This window comes from Oncorhynchus kisutch, linkage group LG23 (genome assembly GCF_002021735.2).
Source record: "Oncorhynchus kisutch isolate 150728-3 linkage group LG23, Okis_V2, whole genome shotgun sequence".
Lineage (NCBI taxonomy): Eukaryota > Metazoa > Chordata > Actinopteri > Salmoniformes > Salmonidae > Oncorhynchus > Oncorhynchus kisutch.
This window is the reverse complement of record NC_034196.2, coordinates 14,857,613-14,872,165: the sequence shown is the minus strand read 5'-3', so window position 1 is coordinate 14,872,165 and position 14,553 is coordinate 14,857,613. Positions and strand designations below refer to the sequence as shown.

Here is a 14,553-nt window from a genome sequence, read left to right as displayed (position 1 = left end):
ATCAGAAAGTGTTAGAAATATTAAACATTCGCAATGTATTTTTTATTATATTTACAATAATTTAAACGTATATTTTTTTCAGGAAACTAAGCATCATCTGGAAAGATAATCGCCAAAGTTCCATTTCCCCTATCAACAGGGGGACGTGTTTAACCAGTGCACCAAATTGATGTTGTAACTTCGTTTCCTGAATCGGCCGAGGGTCACACATGAACAAAAATTCATTCACTTCACCTAAACCACATAGCTACATATCAGCCAACAATTAACTTAAGAAAATGTTCCGAACATTGTGCCGGACTGGCGGTGCCCTTTTAATGGTAAGACACATGCTAATTCAAGCTAGCTAACGTTAGGTAATTACTGTTAGTCTACTGAGTTAGCTTGCTACTGTACGCCAGCTAGCTTGCCTTGCTATCATGTGTTCACTGAGATGTTAGTCAGCTAACTAGATAACTAGTTACATTATATATAGTCAGTTCGTCAAATATCTGCGCCGCTAAAACTGCCGTGGTGTACTTTAAGTGCTGTTGTTGTGAAGGTGAAACGCAAAGTGGTAGGCCACACAAACTCACTGAATGGGACCACCAAATCTGTCCTCCGTTTTGAACACTCGCCACCGAGTTCCAAACTGCCTCTGGAAGCAATGTCAACTGTTTGTCGAGAGTTTCTTGAAATGGGTTTCCATGGCCGCACACAAGCCAAAGATCACCATGTGCAATGCCAAGCATCGGCTGGAGTGGTGTAAAGCCGAAACGTGTTTTCTGGAGTGATGAATCACACTTCACCATTTTGCAGTCCGATAGACTAATCTGGGTTTAGCAGATGCCAGGAGAACGCTACCTGCCCCAATGTACAGTGCCAACTGTAAAGTTTTGTGAAGGAGGAATAATGGTCTGAGGCTGTTTTTCATGTTTTGGGCTAGGCCTCTTAGTTCCAGTGAAGGGAAACCTTAAAGCTAAAGCATACAATGACATTCTACATGATTCTGTTCTTCCAACTTTGTAGCAGCAGTTTGGGGAGGGCCATTCCTGTTTCAGCATGACAAAGCCCCTGTGCATAAAGTGAGGTTTGTCAATTGATGTGGAAGAACTTGACTGGCCTGCACGGAGCCCTGACTTCAACCCCATCTAACACCTTTGGGATGAATTGGAAAGCTGATGTGAGCCAGGCCTAATCGCCCAACATCAGTGCCCGCCCTCACTAATGCCCTTGTGGTTGAATGGAAGCAAGTCCCTGCAGCAATGTTCCAACATCTAGTGGAAAGCCTTCCCAGAAGAGTGGATGCTGTTAGGGCAGCAGAGAGGGGACCAACACCATGATAATGCCCATGATTTTGGAATGAGATGTACGACGAGCAGGTGTCCACACTTTTGGCCATGTAGTGTATGTCGTTGGCCAGTTAAAAATGCCCTCAACAATACAATCAAATCAAGTTGTATTTATCACATTAGCCGAATGGTGTTTTTAGGGTTTATAAACCTAAATCTGTGCTCTTTGTTGCTATTATATTTAGTGTTGCATGGTAATATCATGGTACCAAAACGTTTATGAACCAACATTTTAGAATACCATTTCATATGATAGATACTACTGACTTTTTCAGCCCTACCCATCTGAAGAACCTGCTTGTGCCTGTTATAAAATCTTTATAAAGTCAGTTTTGTTTATAAATTCAGTTGAATTTAAGCTACATCCGCTAGTCTCTTGTATGTGCAGATCCAATAATATCCACTTTCATGTGCATATCACTTGTGGCATCTGTAATCGCCAACTGCATCCCCTATCAGCCCTCACTCACCTGCTTCTCGCCGTCCACTCTGCTCGCATCTATTCCTCAGTCAGTTTGAAAAAGTATATAATTTAGCCGGGATGCAGACCCTGATGAGTCTTCTGTTACAATGTATCAACATTGCTCAACATTGCTCTTTGTATCATCACCTGTTATAAGCAAGAGCACTGACCAGTCTGAGTAGCCTTTGCAAGCTCACTCTCATGCAGCCTCTGAGTGTCGGAGATGGAAAAAGCACCGCTCCGCGACAGGTATGCTTGCAGCTTTACAGCAAAGAAAATGGCTTTTCTCTAGCCTAAATGGTTCCAAAAATGTGCCATATTACCAGAGAAGCCTTTTTCTTTCTATCAGGATTCACACTCATTTTATATGATTTCACAAACCATGTCGAGGGACACCTTAAACTAATCCTGGGTTGCTAATTATTGGTTTGATAATATACAGTGTTGTTCAGTCATGTTACCTAGCTATCTAACAACCTGGTAACTTGACAGTAGGTTTAGGCACATTTTAATGGCACTTACAGAAAGGAAAAGAGCCTGCTACTCATGAGATGTGCTTAAAAAGGTAGGATTCATATAGGCTTAATGTAAGCCTAAACTATCGTGTGCCTCCTATAGCCTGTTCTGGATTTTGAAGAGACGTCTTGTGGGGTATGCATGAGTGTCTGAGCTGTGTGCTATTAGTTTAAACAGACAGCTCGGTGCATTCAGCTTGTCAACACTTACAAAAACAAGTAGTGATGAAGTCAATTTTGAGCCATGAGAGATTGACATGTATATTTAAGGGCCAGCTTTGCTGCCCTGTTCTGAGCCAACTGTCATTTTCCTAAGTCCCTCTTTGTGGCACCTAACCACACGACTGAACAGTAGTCCAGGTGCAACAAAACTAGGGCGTGAGTGTAAAGCCATAACACAAGTTTTTCCGGCAGGAGACTATGATCGATAATGTCAAAAGCCGCACTGAAGTTTACTAAGGGTTGGTAACAGGCTGATTGGTCGACTATTCGAGCAAGTAAACGGGGTGGTAGGGTAGCCTAGTGGTTAAAGCGGTGGACTAGTAACCGGAAGGTTGCAAGTTCAAACCCCTGAGCTGACATGGTACAAATCTGTCGTTCTGCCCCTGAACAGGCAGTTAACCCACTGTTCCTAGGCCGTCATTGAAAATAAGAATTTGTTCTTAACTGACTTGCCTAGTTAAATAAAGGTAAAATAAAAACATTAAAAAAAAAAATTACAATTCTTGGGTAGCATAACCATTTTTGCTTCCTTCCAGAACTGAGGGCACCCACATTTCTAGTAGGCTTTGATTGAAGATATGGCAAATAGGAGTGGAAACATTGTCTGCTATTATTCTCAGTAATTTCCTATACAAGTTGTCAGACCCTGGTGGTTTGTCCATTGTTGATAGACAACAATACTTTTTTCACCTATTCCACACACACAATTCAAAATGACAATGCTTGTCTTTCAAAATTTGGTCAGTTATACTTGTATGTGTAGTGTCAGTGTTTGTTGCTGGCATGTCATGCCCAAAAAATCATTAAACTAGTTGCCAATATAAGTGGATTTTGGGATGAATGAGCCATGTGATTCAATGAAGGATGGAGCTGAGTTTACCCTTTTGCCCAAAATGTCATTTAAGATGTTCCAAAGCGTTTTACTTTCATTCTTTATCATGTATCTTTGTTTCATAGTGTAGTTTCTTAAAAAAAAAAATCTGTTTATAGTCACATGATTTCTCCATTTGAAGTATGTTTGCCAATTGGTTGTTCAGCCAGACTTATTTGCCATTCCTTTTTCCTCATCCCTTTCAACCATATAATGTTTAAATTCTTCATCAATCCAAGGGGGTTTAATAGTCTTTAGTCATTTTCTTAATGAGTGCATGCTCTTTAGTAACTGTAATAAGCTATTTTATAAATGTGTCAAGTGCAGTGTCTGGTTGCTCCTCATTACACACCATGGACCAGCAAATGTTCTTTACATCATCAACATAAGAATCACTACAGAACTTATTTTATGACCTCATACTTTGGTTTCCCAATATATGGCTACTATATTGGGATCATTACATCCGATGGATTTGGATACTGCTTTCAGGCTTATTTCTGCAGCACTAGTAAAGATGTGATCAATACATGTTGATTTCATTCCTGTGCTGTTTGTAACTACCCTTGTCAGTTGACTGATAACCTGAACCAGGTTGCAGGCACTGGTTACAGTTTGAAGCTTTTTCTTGGCTGTGCAGTTTGAAATCCACTGATATCACCCAGACAATAGAGAGGTATATCACATACATTATCAAGAATTTCAGACATATTATCCATATATGGACTGTTAGCACTTGGTGTTCTACAACAGCTTTAGAAAAGTTTGTGGCCAAACGCACATCCTTAACATAGGTGCCGGGATAATAAAGAATACTAGTATAGAACAAGAAGCAGCTTCCCACAAGAATGGGCTTTAGGTGAGGCGGATGAACCAGTAGCCATATTATTTAAACAGTATTTAACATGAGATCCTCTCTTAGCTTTACAGGAGTGTGGTTCGTAATATAGACCGCAACACCGCCCCCATGGCATTTCTGTATTTTTTTGTAGATGTCATAACCATGTATTGCTACCACTGTATCATCAAATGTATTATTATCTAAGTGAGTTTCAGAGAGAGACTATGAATGTCATCTATAACTAGCAAGTTATTCATTTCATGAACCTTGTTTCTTAGGCTACATATGTTAATGTGGGTTATTTTTAGCACTTTTCTGGGATGCTTGATTGTCTTTATTGCTGAAGCTGATCAGAAGTAGACATGCTTGTGTTGTTTGTTTGAGCTGATAGTGCAGGGTGAGCTGCACATGGTGGACTTCCTACTAGGGCACACCACCTCTGCTAATAGTATTACTCTGGTTCATAGGCACATGATTACTGCATACAATAGCTGTTGGATCAACAGACCCATTCAGGGCATTTAGAAGGACAAATTAAGTTACTTATGTTGTTTGCTAATGTACATTTGATGCCGCATTATGAAAATTTAGCAACACAATGGTAGGGATTAACTGAGCTGGTCTTGGGTCATTAAGTCATTCTCAACGTGAAATGCGTGGACAGGGTCCAGGAGCCAAGATGATTTGGATCAATCCGTCATTCCTGTAGAGCAACTTCGACACCTTCTGGAAATAGAAGATATCTATAAAAGTGATTCCAACAGAACTACAGTAATCTTTTAGCCAGGTGTGTAATGCCAGTAACCTGCTGAATCTTTCACAACCGCGGCTAGACGATGGTACCGGACCTGAAATAATTGGCTGCTTTTTGGGATCTTTCAGTGCTAGAATCAGTTATTTTAACATCCAATTTTCAGAAGTTCCGAGCTAGCCCTTGTCATTTGACCCCACATGGACTACAACAGCGTCAGATCCCGGCATCTGTCTTAGAACAGTCAAAAGCTGCCTTGTAATGTCCTGTACTCGTGCTCCAGCATAGCACAGGGTTTTTTCCCCAGGAGCCAAGATGTTTCTCGGTTTCTGTTCATCTCTCTAGTTTTGGAAATATTTATATTGACAGTACATTTGTACACCCACTGTATATCTGTACAGCCACTACTCATTCTCTTATAGCTCTATGTTCTCTCTACCTATTTGTATATAATGTATGTAAACACTGTAAATTCTGTCTCTTAATGTTGTCTCTAAATGTTGTCTATCACTAGCAGCACCATATCACCAAGTACAATTCTGAGTGTGTAAATGTACTTGGTGAATAAAGGTGATTCTGAAGTTGCAACGCTCATGGAGTAACCTTCTGATGCAACAATGTGTAATGTACATTGATGGGGATTTTATTGTTTACCTCCAGCATTCCCAGAGAACAGTGCCCACAGTCCCAGCGTTGTGGGTGACACAAGCCCAGCAGCGATGGGCGTCCAGTCTGCCCATGAACACTGTGGTTCTGTTTGTGCCACAACAAGAATCCTGGGTTGTGGAAAGGATGGGCCGCTTCCATCGCATCTTAGAGCCGGTAATTTAACCATTGTTTTCCAATTAGCCAGTGATCTGCACCCTTAATTACTTTCACACTATTTCACAGTTTATATCCCGAATGCATAAAAATGATCAATTTACTAATTTGTCTTTCACTTTTCTGGATATTCTGTAGGGCTTGAATTTCCTAATACCAATACTGGACAAAATCCGTTATGTGCAAAGTCTTAAAGAGATAGTTATTGATGTCCCAGAGCAGTCTGCGGTCTCTTTAGGTGAGTGACAACTGTCACTGTTGTCTTCACTGTAAGCCAGTCTTTATTATTCTCAGTCAGTCCTTGTCTCGGAATTAACTGATATCTGATTACATCCATAGATAATGTGACACTACAGATAGATGGAGTCCTCTATCTTAGAATATTGGATCCTTTTAAGGTACGTTTGTGAAGTCCATGATTTCTTGAGGTTGTTGTTCATGGAAGTTTTTGCTTTGTTTGTAGATATTGATTACAAGATGTACTTCCTTCCAGGCCAGCTATGGAGTTGAGGACCCAGAGTATGCTGTCACCCAACTTGCCCAGACCACCATGCGGTCAGAGCTGGGAAAACTGACCCTGGACAAAGTATTCAGGGTGAGTCTCGGTTCTTTTTTACAAATTGTGTTTGTGATATTTTTTTTAACCTAATTTCCTTGTTTTATATTTCTCTATTTCTCCAGGAAAGAGAGACCCTTAATACCAACATAGTCCACTCCATCAACCAGGCGTCAGATGATTGGGGAATCCGTTGCCTTCGTTATGAAATCAAGGATATACATGTTCCACCACGTGTCAAAGAGTCCATGCAGATGCAGGTGAGAGGGGCTGGCACTGCTGCCAACAAACTGGGAGACAGGTCTTGAACCTCAAACTATTTCTGAGCATGATCTTATTTATAGATTAGTGATACATTGCACATTATTAAGACTTAGCCTATCAGTTTTGCATGTTTACACCCTTTCTGACTGCCTTCCGTTGTGTAGGTGGAGGCAGAGCGTAAGAAGAGAGCCACTGTGCTGGAGTCTGAAGGTCACAAGGAAGCAGCCATCAACGTTGCTGAGGGTCGCAAGCAAGCTCAGATCCTGGCCTCGGAAGGACAGAAAACAGAACAGATCAACAAAGCAGCTGGTAGGTTAATACACATATCTAGATGACTTAAGGCCTTTGTTAACTACTAAGGATGGTGTGAAAGTTGGACCGTTGTTTTTGATGTAAGTTTTGACTGAGTTAGAACAGCTTCTGTTTGCCTTATCTGCCTTAGTTGAATGTAAGTCGATCTAGATAAGTGTCTGCTAAATTACGTAAATGTTTCTGTTGTGCGAGGCAGCTTGATGTACTGAGCTTTCAGAAAGTATTCAGTCCCCTTTTTCCACGTTACAGCCTTACTCTAAAATTGATTAAATAAACTCAGGAAAAAAATAAACGTCCTCACTGTCAACAACGTTTATTTTCAGCAAACTTAACGTGTAAATATTTGTGAACATGAACATGACAAGATTCAATAACTGAGACAAACTGAACAAGTTCCATAGACATGTGACTAACAGAAATGGAATAATGTGTCCCTGAACAAAGGGGTGGTCAAAATCAAAAGTATCAGTCCGTATCTGATGTGGCCACCAGCTGCATTATGAACTGCAGTGCATCTCCTCATGGACTGCACCAGATTTGCCAGTTCTTGCTGTGAGATGTTACCCCCACTCTTTCACCAAGGCACCTGCAAGTTCCCGGACATTTCTGGGGGGAATGGCCCTAGCCCTCACCTTCCAATCCAACAGGTCCCAGACGTGCTCAATGGCCATGGCAGAACACTGACATTCCTGTCTTGCAGGAAATCACGCACAGAACGAGCAGTATGGCTGGTGGCATTGTCATGCGGGAGGTTCATGTCAGGATGAGCCTGCAGGAAGGGTACCACATGAGTGAGGAGGATGTCTTCCTTGTAACGCACAGCGTTGAAATTGCCGGCAATGACAACAAGCTCAGTCCGGTGATGCTGTGACACACTGCCCCAGAGCATGACGGACCCTCCACCTCCAAATCGATCCCGCTCCAGAGTACAGGCCTCGATGTAACGCCCATTCCTTCGACGATAAACGCGATTTCGGCCATCAGCCCTGGTGAGACATACGCCAAAATGACAAACCAAAAACACGTTTTTAGAAATGTTTGCCAATTTATTTAAAATAAACGTACCTTATTTACATAAGTATTCAGACTCTTTCCTATGAGACTCGAAATTGAGCTCAGGTGCATCCTGTTTCAATTGATCTTCCTTAAGATGTTTTTACAACTTGATTGGAGTCCACCTGTGGTAAATTCAATTGACTGGACATGATTTGGAAAGGCACACACCTGTCTATATAAGGTCCCTCAGTTGACAGTGCCTGTCAGAGCAAAAACCAAGCCACGAGGTGGAATTGTCCGTAGAGCTTCTAGTCAGGATAGTGTTTTGTCTCAGATTTGAGGAAGGGTACCAAAACATTTCTGCAGCATTGCATGTCCCCAAGATCACAGTGGCCTCCATCATTCTTAAATGGAAGAAGTTTGGTGTAACGGTTTTCTTCCGCTGAATGAGAGGAGGACCAAAATGCAGCGTGGTTAGAGTTCAACATGTTTAATCAAGACCATACATGAGAACACTACAAAATACAAAACAACAAAAGTGAAAACCGAAACAGTCCTATCTGGTGCAATGACACAGACAGAAGACAATCACCCATAAAATACCCAAAGAACATGGCTGCCTAAATATGGTTCCCAATCAGAGACAACGACAGACAGCTGCCTCTAATTGAGAACCAATCTAGGCAACCATAGACATACAAAACTACCTAGAAAGGAAACAGCCCCATAAACATACAAAACCCCTAGACGAGACAAAACACTTAAATCCCCCATGTCACACCCTGACCTAACCAAAATAATAAAGAAAACAAAGATAACTAGGGCCAGGGCGTGACATTTGGAACCACCAAGACTTCCTCGAGCTGGCCGCCTGGCCAAACTGAGCAATCGGGGGAGACAGGCCTTGGTCAGGGAGGTGACCAAGAACCCAATGGTCACTCTAACAGAGCTCCAAAGTTCCTCTGTGGATATGGGAGAACCTTCCAGAAGGACAACCATCTCTGCAGCACTCCACCAATCAGTCCTTTACGGTAGAGTGGCCAGACGGAAGCCACTCCTCAGTAAAAGGCACATGACAGCCCGCTTGGAGTTTGCCACAAGGCACCCAAAGGACTCCGAACCATGAGAAACATGATTCTCTGGTCTGATGGAAACCAATATCGAACTCTTTGGCCTGAATGCCAAGCGTAAAGTCCGGAGGAAACCTGGCACCATCGCTACGGTGAAGCATGGTGGTGGTTGCATGCTGTGGGGATGTTTTTCAGCGGCAGGGACTGGGAGACTAGTCAGGATCTAGGGAAAGATGAACAGAGCAAAGTACAGAGCGAACCTTTATGAAAACCTGCTCCAGAGCACTTAGGGCCTCGTCTCTAAGCACACAGCCAAGACAGCATAGGAGCAGTGGTGGGAAAAGTACCCTATTGTCCGACATGAGTAAAAGTATAGATGCCTTTTTAATAGAAAGTTACTCAAGTAAAAGTCACTCAGTAATATACTACCTGAGTAAAAGTATTTGGTTCTAAATATACTACTTAAGTATCAAAAGTAAAAGTATAAATCATTACAAATTCCTTCTATTAAGCAAAGCAGGCGGCACCATTTTCATGTTTTAACATTTATGAATAGCCAGGGGCACACTCAACATTCAGTGTGTGAATTTGACAATTTTCTATGTCCTGCTAAGCATTCAAAATAGTTTTGGGCATCAGGTAAAAATTACATTATTTTCTTCAGGAATGTGGTAAAGTTAAAGTTGTCAAATATAAATAGTAAAGTACAAATACACCAAAAAACTACTTAAGTAGTACTTAAGTATTTTTTATTTAAGTACTTTACACCACTGGACTGTAGTGGTTTCTGGACAAGTCTCTGAATGTGCTTGAGTGGCCCAGCCTGAGCCCGGACTTGAACCCGATCGAACGTCTCTGGAGAGACCTGAAAATAGCTGTGCAGCGACACTCTCCATCCAAACTGGTAGAAACTCCCCAAATACAGATGTACCAAGCATGTAGCGTCATACCCAAGAAGACTCTAGGCTGTAATTGCTGCAAAGGGTGCGTCAATAAAGTACTGAGTAAAGGGTCTGAATACTTATGTAAATGTGAGATTTCAGTTTTTATTTTGAATAAATCTGCCCAAATTTCTAAAATCCTGTTTTTGCTTTGTCATTATGGCGTATTGTTTTATTTCTCCTTAATCTATACACAACTTAGCTAGAGGTCGACCGATTATGATTGTTTTTCAACTACGATACAGATTAATCGGCCAATTTTTAAATGTTATTTTATAATTTTTTACATTTAAAAAAATGTATTTTATTTGTAATAATGACAATTACAGCAATACTGAATGAACACTTTTATTTAATATAATACTTAAATAAAATCAATTTAGTCTCAAATAAATAATGAAACATGTTCAATTTGGTTTAAATAATGCAAAAACAAAGTGTTGGAGAAGTAAAAATGCAATATGTGCCATGTATAAAAGCTAACGTTTAAGTTCCTTGCTCAGAACATGAGAACATATGAAAACTGGTGGTTCCTTTTAAACATGAGTCTTCAATATTCCCAGTTAAGAAGTTTTAGGTTGTCGTTATTATAGGACTATTTCTCTCTCTACGATTTGTATTTCATTACCCTTTGACTATTGGATGTTCTTATAGGCACTATAGTATTGCCATCCTAATCTCGGGAGTTGATAGGCTTGAAGTCATAATCAGCGCTGTGCTTCAAGCATTGCGAAGAGCTGCTGGCAAACGCAGGAAAATGCTGTTTGAATGACTGCTTACGAGCCTGCTGCTGCCTTCCACCGCTCAGTCAGACTGCTCTATCAAATATCAAATCATAGACTTAATTATAACATAATAACACACAGAAATATGAGCCGTAAGTCATTAATATGGTCAAATCCGGAAACAATTATTTTGATAACAAAATGTTTATTCTTTCAGTGAAATACGGAACCGTTCCGTATTTTATCGAACGGGTGGCATCCATAAGTCTAAATATTGCTGTTACATTGCACAACCTTCAATGTTATGTCATAATTATGTAAAATTCAGGCAAATTAATTACGGTCTTTGTTAGGAAGAAATGGTCTTCACACAGTTCGCAACGAGCTAGGTGGCCCAAACTGCTATATATATATATATATACTCTGCTTGCACAGAACGCAAGAGAAGTGACACAATTTCCCTAGTTCAAATAAATTCATGTTCGCAGTTCAAATAAATTCATGTTCGCAGGCAATATTAACTAAGTCTGCAGGTTTTAAAAAATATACTTGTGTATTGATTTTAAGAAAGGCATTGATGTTTATGGTTAGGTACATTGGTGCAACGACAGTGCTTTTTTCACTAATGTGCTTAAATCATCACCCGTTTGGCGAGTAGGCTGTGATTCAATGATAAATTAACAGGCACTGCATTGATTATTTGCAACACAGGACAAGCTAGTTAAACTAATATCATCAACCATGTGTAGTTAACTAGTGATTATGTTAAGATTGATTTGTTTTTTTATAAGATAAGTTTAATGCTAGCTAGCAACCTACCTTGGCTCCTTGCTGCACTCGGGTAACAGGTGGTCAGCCTGCCACTCGGTCTCCTCGTGGTGTGCAATGTAATCGGCGTCCAAAAATGCTGTAACTTGAAATCGGCCGTAATTAGTCGGTCGACCTCTAAACTTAATACATTTTAGAATAAGGCTGTAACGTAATAACATTTGGAAAAAGTCAAGGGGTCTGAGTACTTTCGAATGCACTGAACAAGTACACCCACTTGACAGGACGCAAGCCTTTGTGACCGTTTCTGATTAGACTCTTGTTAACTTCACCTAGGTGAGGCCAATGCTGTCTTAGCCAAAGCAGAGGCCAAAGCTAAGGCTATCCGGCTGTTGTCAGACGCTCTAGCTGAACAGGTAAAATAGTTGATGGCTTCATTGTGTGTGTGTGTGTGTGTGTGCGCGCACCTAGATGGCACATTGACCCAACTGATTGTGTTTCGAACAGAATGGAAACGCTGCAGCTTCCCTCAGTGTGGCTGAGCAATACGTCTCCGCTTTCTCCAACCTGGCCAAAGAGTCCAACACCATCCTGCTGCCCTCCAACTCTGGTGACATCAGTGGCATGGTCACACAGGTCTGTCCCTGTTTAAGAAACAATTTAATTATGTGTAATTGCTCAGCCCATCCTCCCCGATCCTCCCTTTCAACACACCCCTGTCTCTCCGTCTTCTCTCGCAGAACAGTAACAGTCTATATCTTCCCCTTCCCCTCAGGCTATGACTATTTATGGCAGCCTGGCTAAGCAGAGCTCAAAAAAGTTAGAAAGTGTGTCCCCAGAGTGGGCGATGGAGAAGAGTGAGGAGCTTGTACCACCAGCCCAGTAGTGAAGGATGTCAAGACCACTCAAAGCAGTCACCGAACCGGAAGCAGTGACAGACAACCATGAGGCGCCAAGGCATTGTTGCCTGGTCAGCACCACCACTGTCTGGCCCAAAGGACACTGTCTATCTGTTGAAGATTGAAGGACATTGAAACAGGAACAGGATAAGAACATAGACTTGTTTAGAGGCCTGGAAACATCAACCCATTTTGGAGGATTCATGTCACTTACACATTGTTTAATTTTGATTGAGTGTTATTGCACACATTACATACATATGTTCCAATTACAAATCCACAAGCTGTCATATTGGTACTCTTCTCTTGCTTCAAATACCAAATGACTGCGATGATCGAAAACTAGTAACCTGATTTAGAGCGTTCTGTTTAAGTGCTGTATTGTTGTCTTTTATATTTCCAACTATTTGTCCTTCATATGTTTTCATTTCAATATGTCATGAATGTTTTCCTTCATGTGAGAGCTTGTGACCTTACATTAAGAGCCTCCCAGGGTCAGAGCAAGCAGAGGAGGGAATAAGGTCAGGTATATGAATAGAGGTTAGGATGCAATCTTTCCTGGAATACTTTCAATTTGGCAGCATTTAGACGGGCAGACCATTCTGATCTTTCTTCTACTAATTGGTCTTGACCAATCACATCAGATCTTTTTCAGAGCTGATCTGATTGGTCAAAAGACCAATTAATGAAAAGAATGATGCCTGTGTAAATTATAAACTACTTCAAGTTAAGTCACCAAAAGTACTTGTAAGAAAATGACCTTGGATGGAAATAGTTTGTTGAAGTGGAATGTTTTATTTCACACCAATACCTAATGGGAAGGGGCCTCTGTTTTGGAGGAAGGTTTTGCATAACATAGCAAGTTTATTGATTTAAATGGCCAATATACCGATAATGGTCATCCACGATGATACTGTCACTATTAAAGGAATTGTGATTGACTTTAGGGAGGATTGTAACACCTCATCACAATAAATCTTGGTTTGAATGATTTGGAAGTAGACACAGCAGTCATTTCCAGTAATTTTTTTCTACATATTGTAGTAAATATACATACAGAAGTCATGCTCTCTGAAAATGACAACTATCTTAGTGAGATTTCTCCTAAAGTGCCATTTTCTGATGTTTTCCATCAGTATGCATGTTACACATAGAAAAAGCCTCAGGGGGGGGCTGTTGTGTTATTCAGTGGTAGTTTGTCTACAAAGCTGCTTTACAGCCTTTCTTAACCATTTCTGATGCACCGTGACTGGGTGCTCAACTCCTTATGTCGTCCTCCATCATTTCGCCTGCTTCCGAAAAATGTCAAAGATAATTTCGGTGGCAAAGAGAGGAAACGTGGAAACAAATGCCCTTGTATGAAATGAGACTAGGCCGCTAGCACTTTATCGGGCAGGAGGAATCCCAAAATATGTGTTAATTGCCCCCAAAATTAAGCTTCTTTTGACAGACATTTTATAGATCAAAGGATAAGTAGAGAATATTTTTCTCCTCTGAGAAAACAGCTGATTCAAAGGGGAATAGGCAGATTTTAAAACGCGTTCATGCTAGCCGTAGGAGGATGCTCTTGTGCATCCTCTGCCGAAGTAGATAATCGAGGAGATGAGCATACTGTTCGCCTACTAACGAATTGACACTTTGACCACCTACCGGTCTCTGGGTCACAGAGGAGAGGATGGAATTTTGTATAATTGAGAATTGTTCAATATCGTCAATTATCCCATGAACCACCCAATCAAAGGTACATGCTGACCAAACCACCTCTGCGCCATCGTGCGTATGTTGATTTTCACTATCCCCACCAGATGTGTTCATGACACGCAGGTTAAAATACTAAAACCAACTGTGAACCAGCAATATTGGTCAAATTCTAGGTTATCCTGATCGTTTTTAGGCATAATGACATCACTCAGACTCAACAATGACAAGGTATTGGCCACCTAGATATGTACATAATGTAGTTTATTTGAAATAGGAAACACTGTCAGCAGAAAATATAATAGTCTAGAATATCCATGTGAATGGACAATAAAGGGCTATCAAAATGTACTGTTGATGGCATCATTGTTTGTGATATTGTAGGATTTACTCATGTGACACCATTGCTTCCAAGCAGTTTTGTGATCGTTTTAATCATTAAGAAAATTACTCCAATCCTTAGTAGTTATTTATTTATTCTTTCAGCATGGGTTGTCATTTGTATCAC

At 40.8% G+C, this 14,553-nt stretch overlaps 1 protein-coding gene across 1 annotated transcript; it reads left to right on the top strand.

The window, feature by feature from the left end:
* The first annotated feature begins 133 nt into the window (after nucleotides 1–133).
* On the top strand, nucleotides 134–13,350 carry stoml2 (stomatin (EPB72)-like 2). The gene is made up of 10 exons (XM_020457880.2): nucleotides 134–320; nucleotides 5,655–5,816; nucleotides 5,955–6,054; nucleotides 6,156–6,214; nucleotides 6,310–6,411; nucleotides 6,498–6,632; nucleotides 6,801–6,945; nucleotides 11,785–11,864; nucleotides 11,956–12,084; nucleotides 12,224–13,350. The coding sequence occupies exons 1-10, from the start codon at nucleotides 279–281 to the stop codon at nucleotides 12,332–12,334; spliced, it is 1,065 nt and encodes a 354-aa protein (XP_020313469.1). The 5' UTR covers nucleotides 134–278; the 3' UTR covers nucleotides 12,335–13,350.
* The last annotated feature ends 1,203 nt before the right edge of the window (nucleotides 13,351–14,553 follow it).

Coding starts and splice junctions, on each gene's coding strand:
- stoml2 (XM_020457880.2), top strand. CDS start 279: ATGTTCCGAACATTGTGCCGGACTGGCGGTGCCCTTTTAATG. Junction 6,055..6,155: donor GCAGTCTGCGGTCTCTTTAG/GTGAGTGACAAC, acceptor TTACATCCATAG/ATAATGTGACACTACAGATA. Junction 6,412..6,497: donor CCCTGGACAAAGTATTCAGG/GTGAGTCTCGGT, acceptor CTATTTCTCCAG/GAAAGAGAGACCCTTAATAC.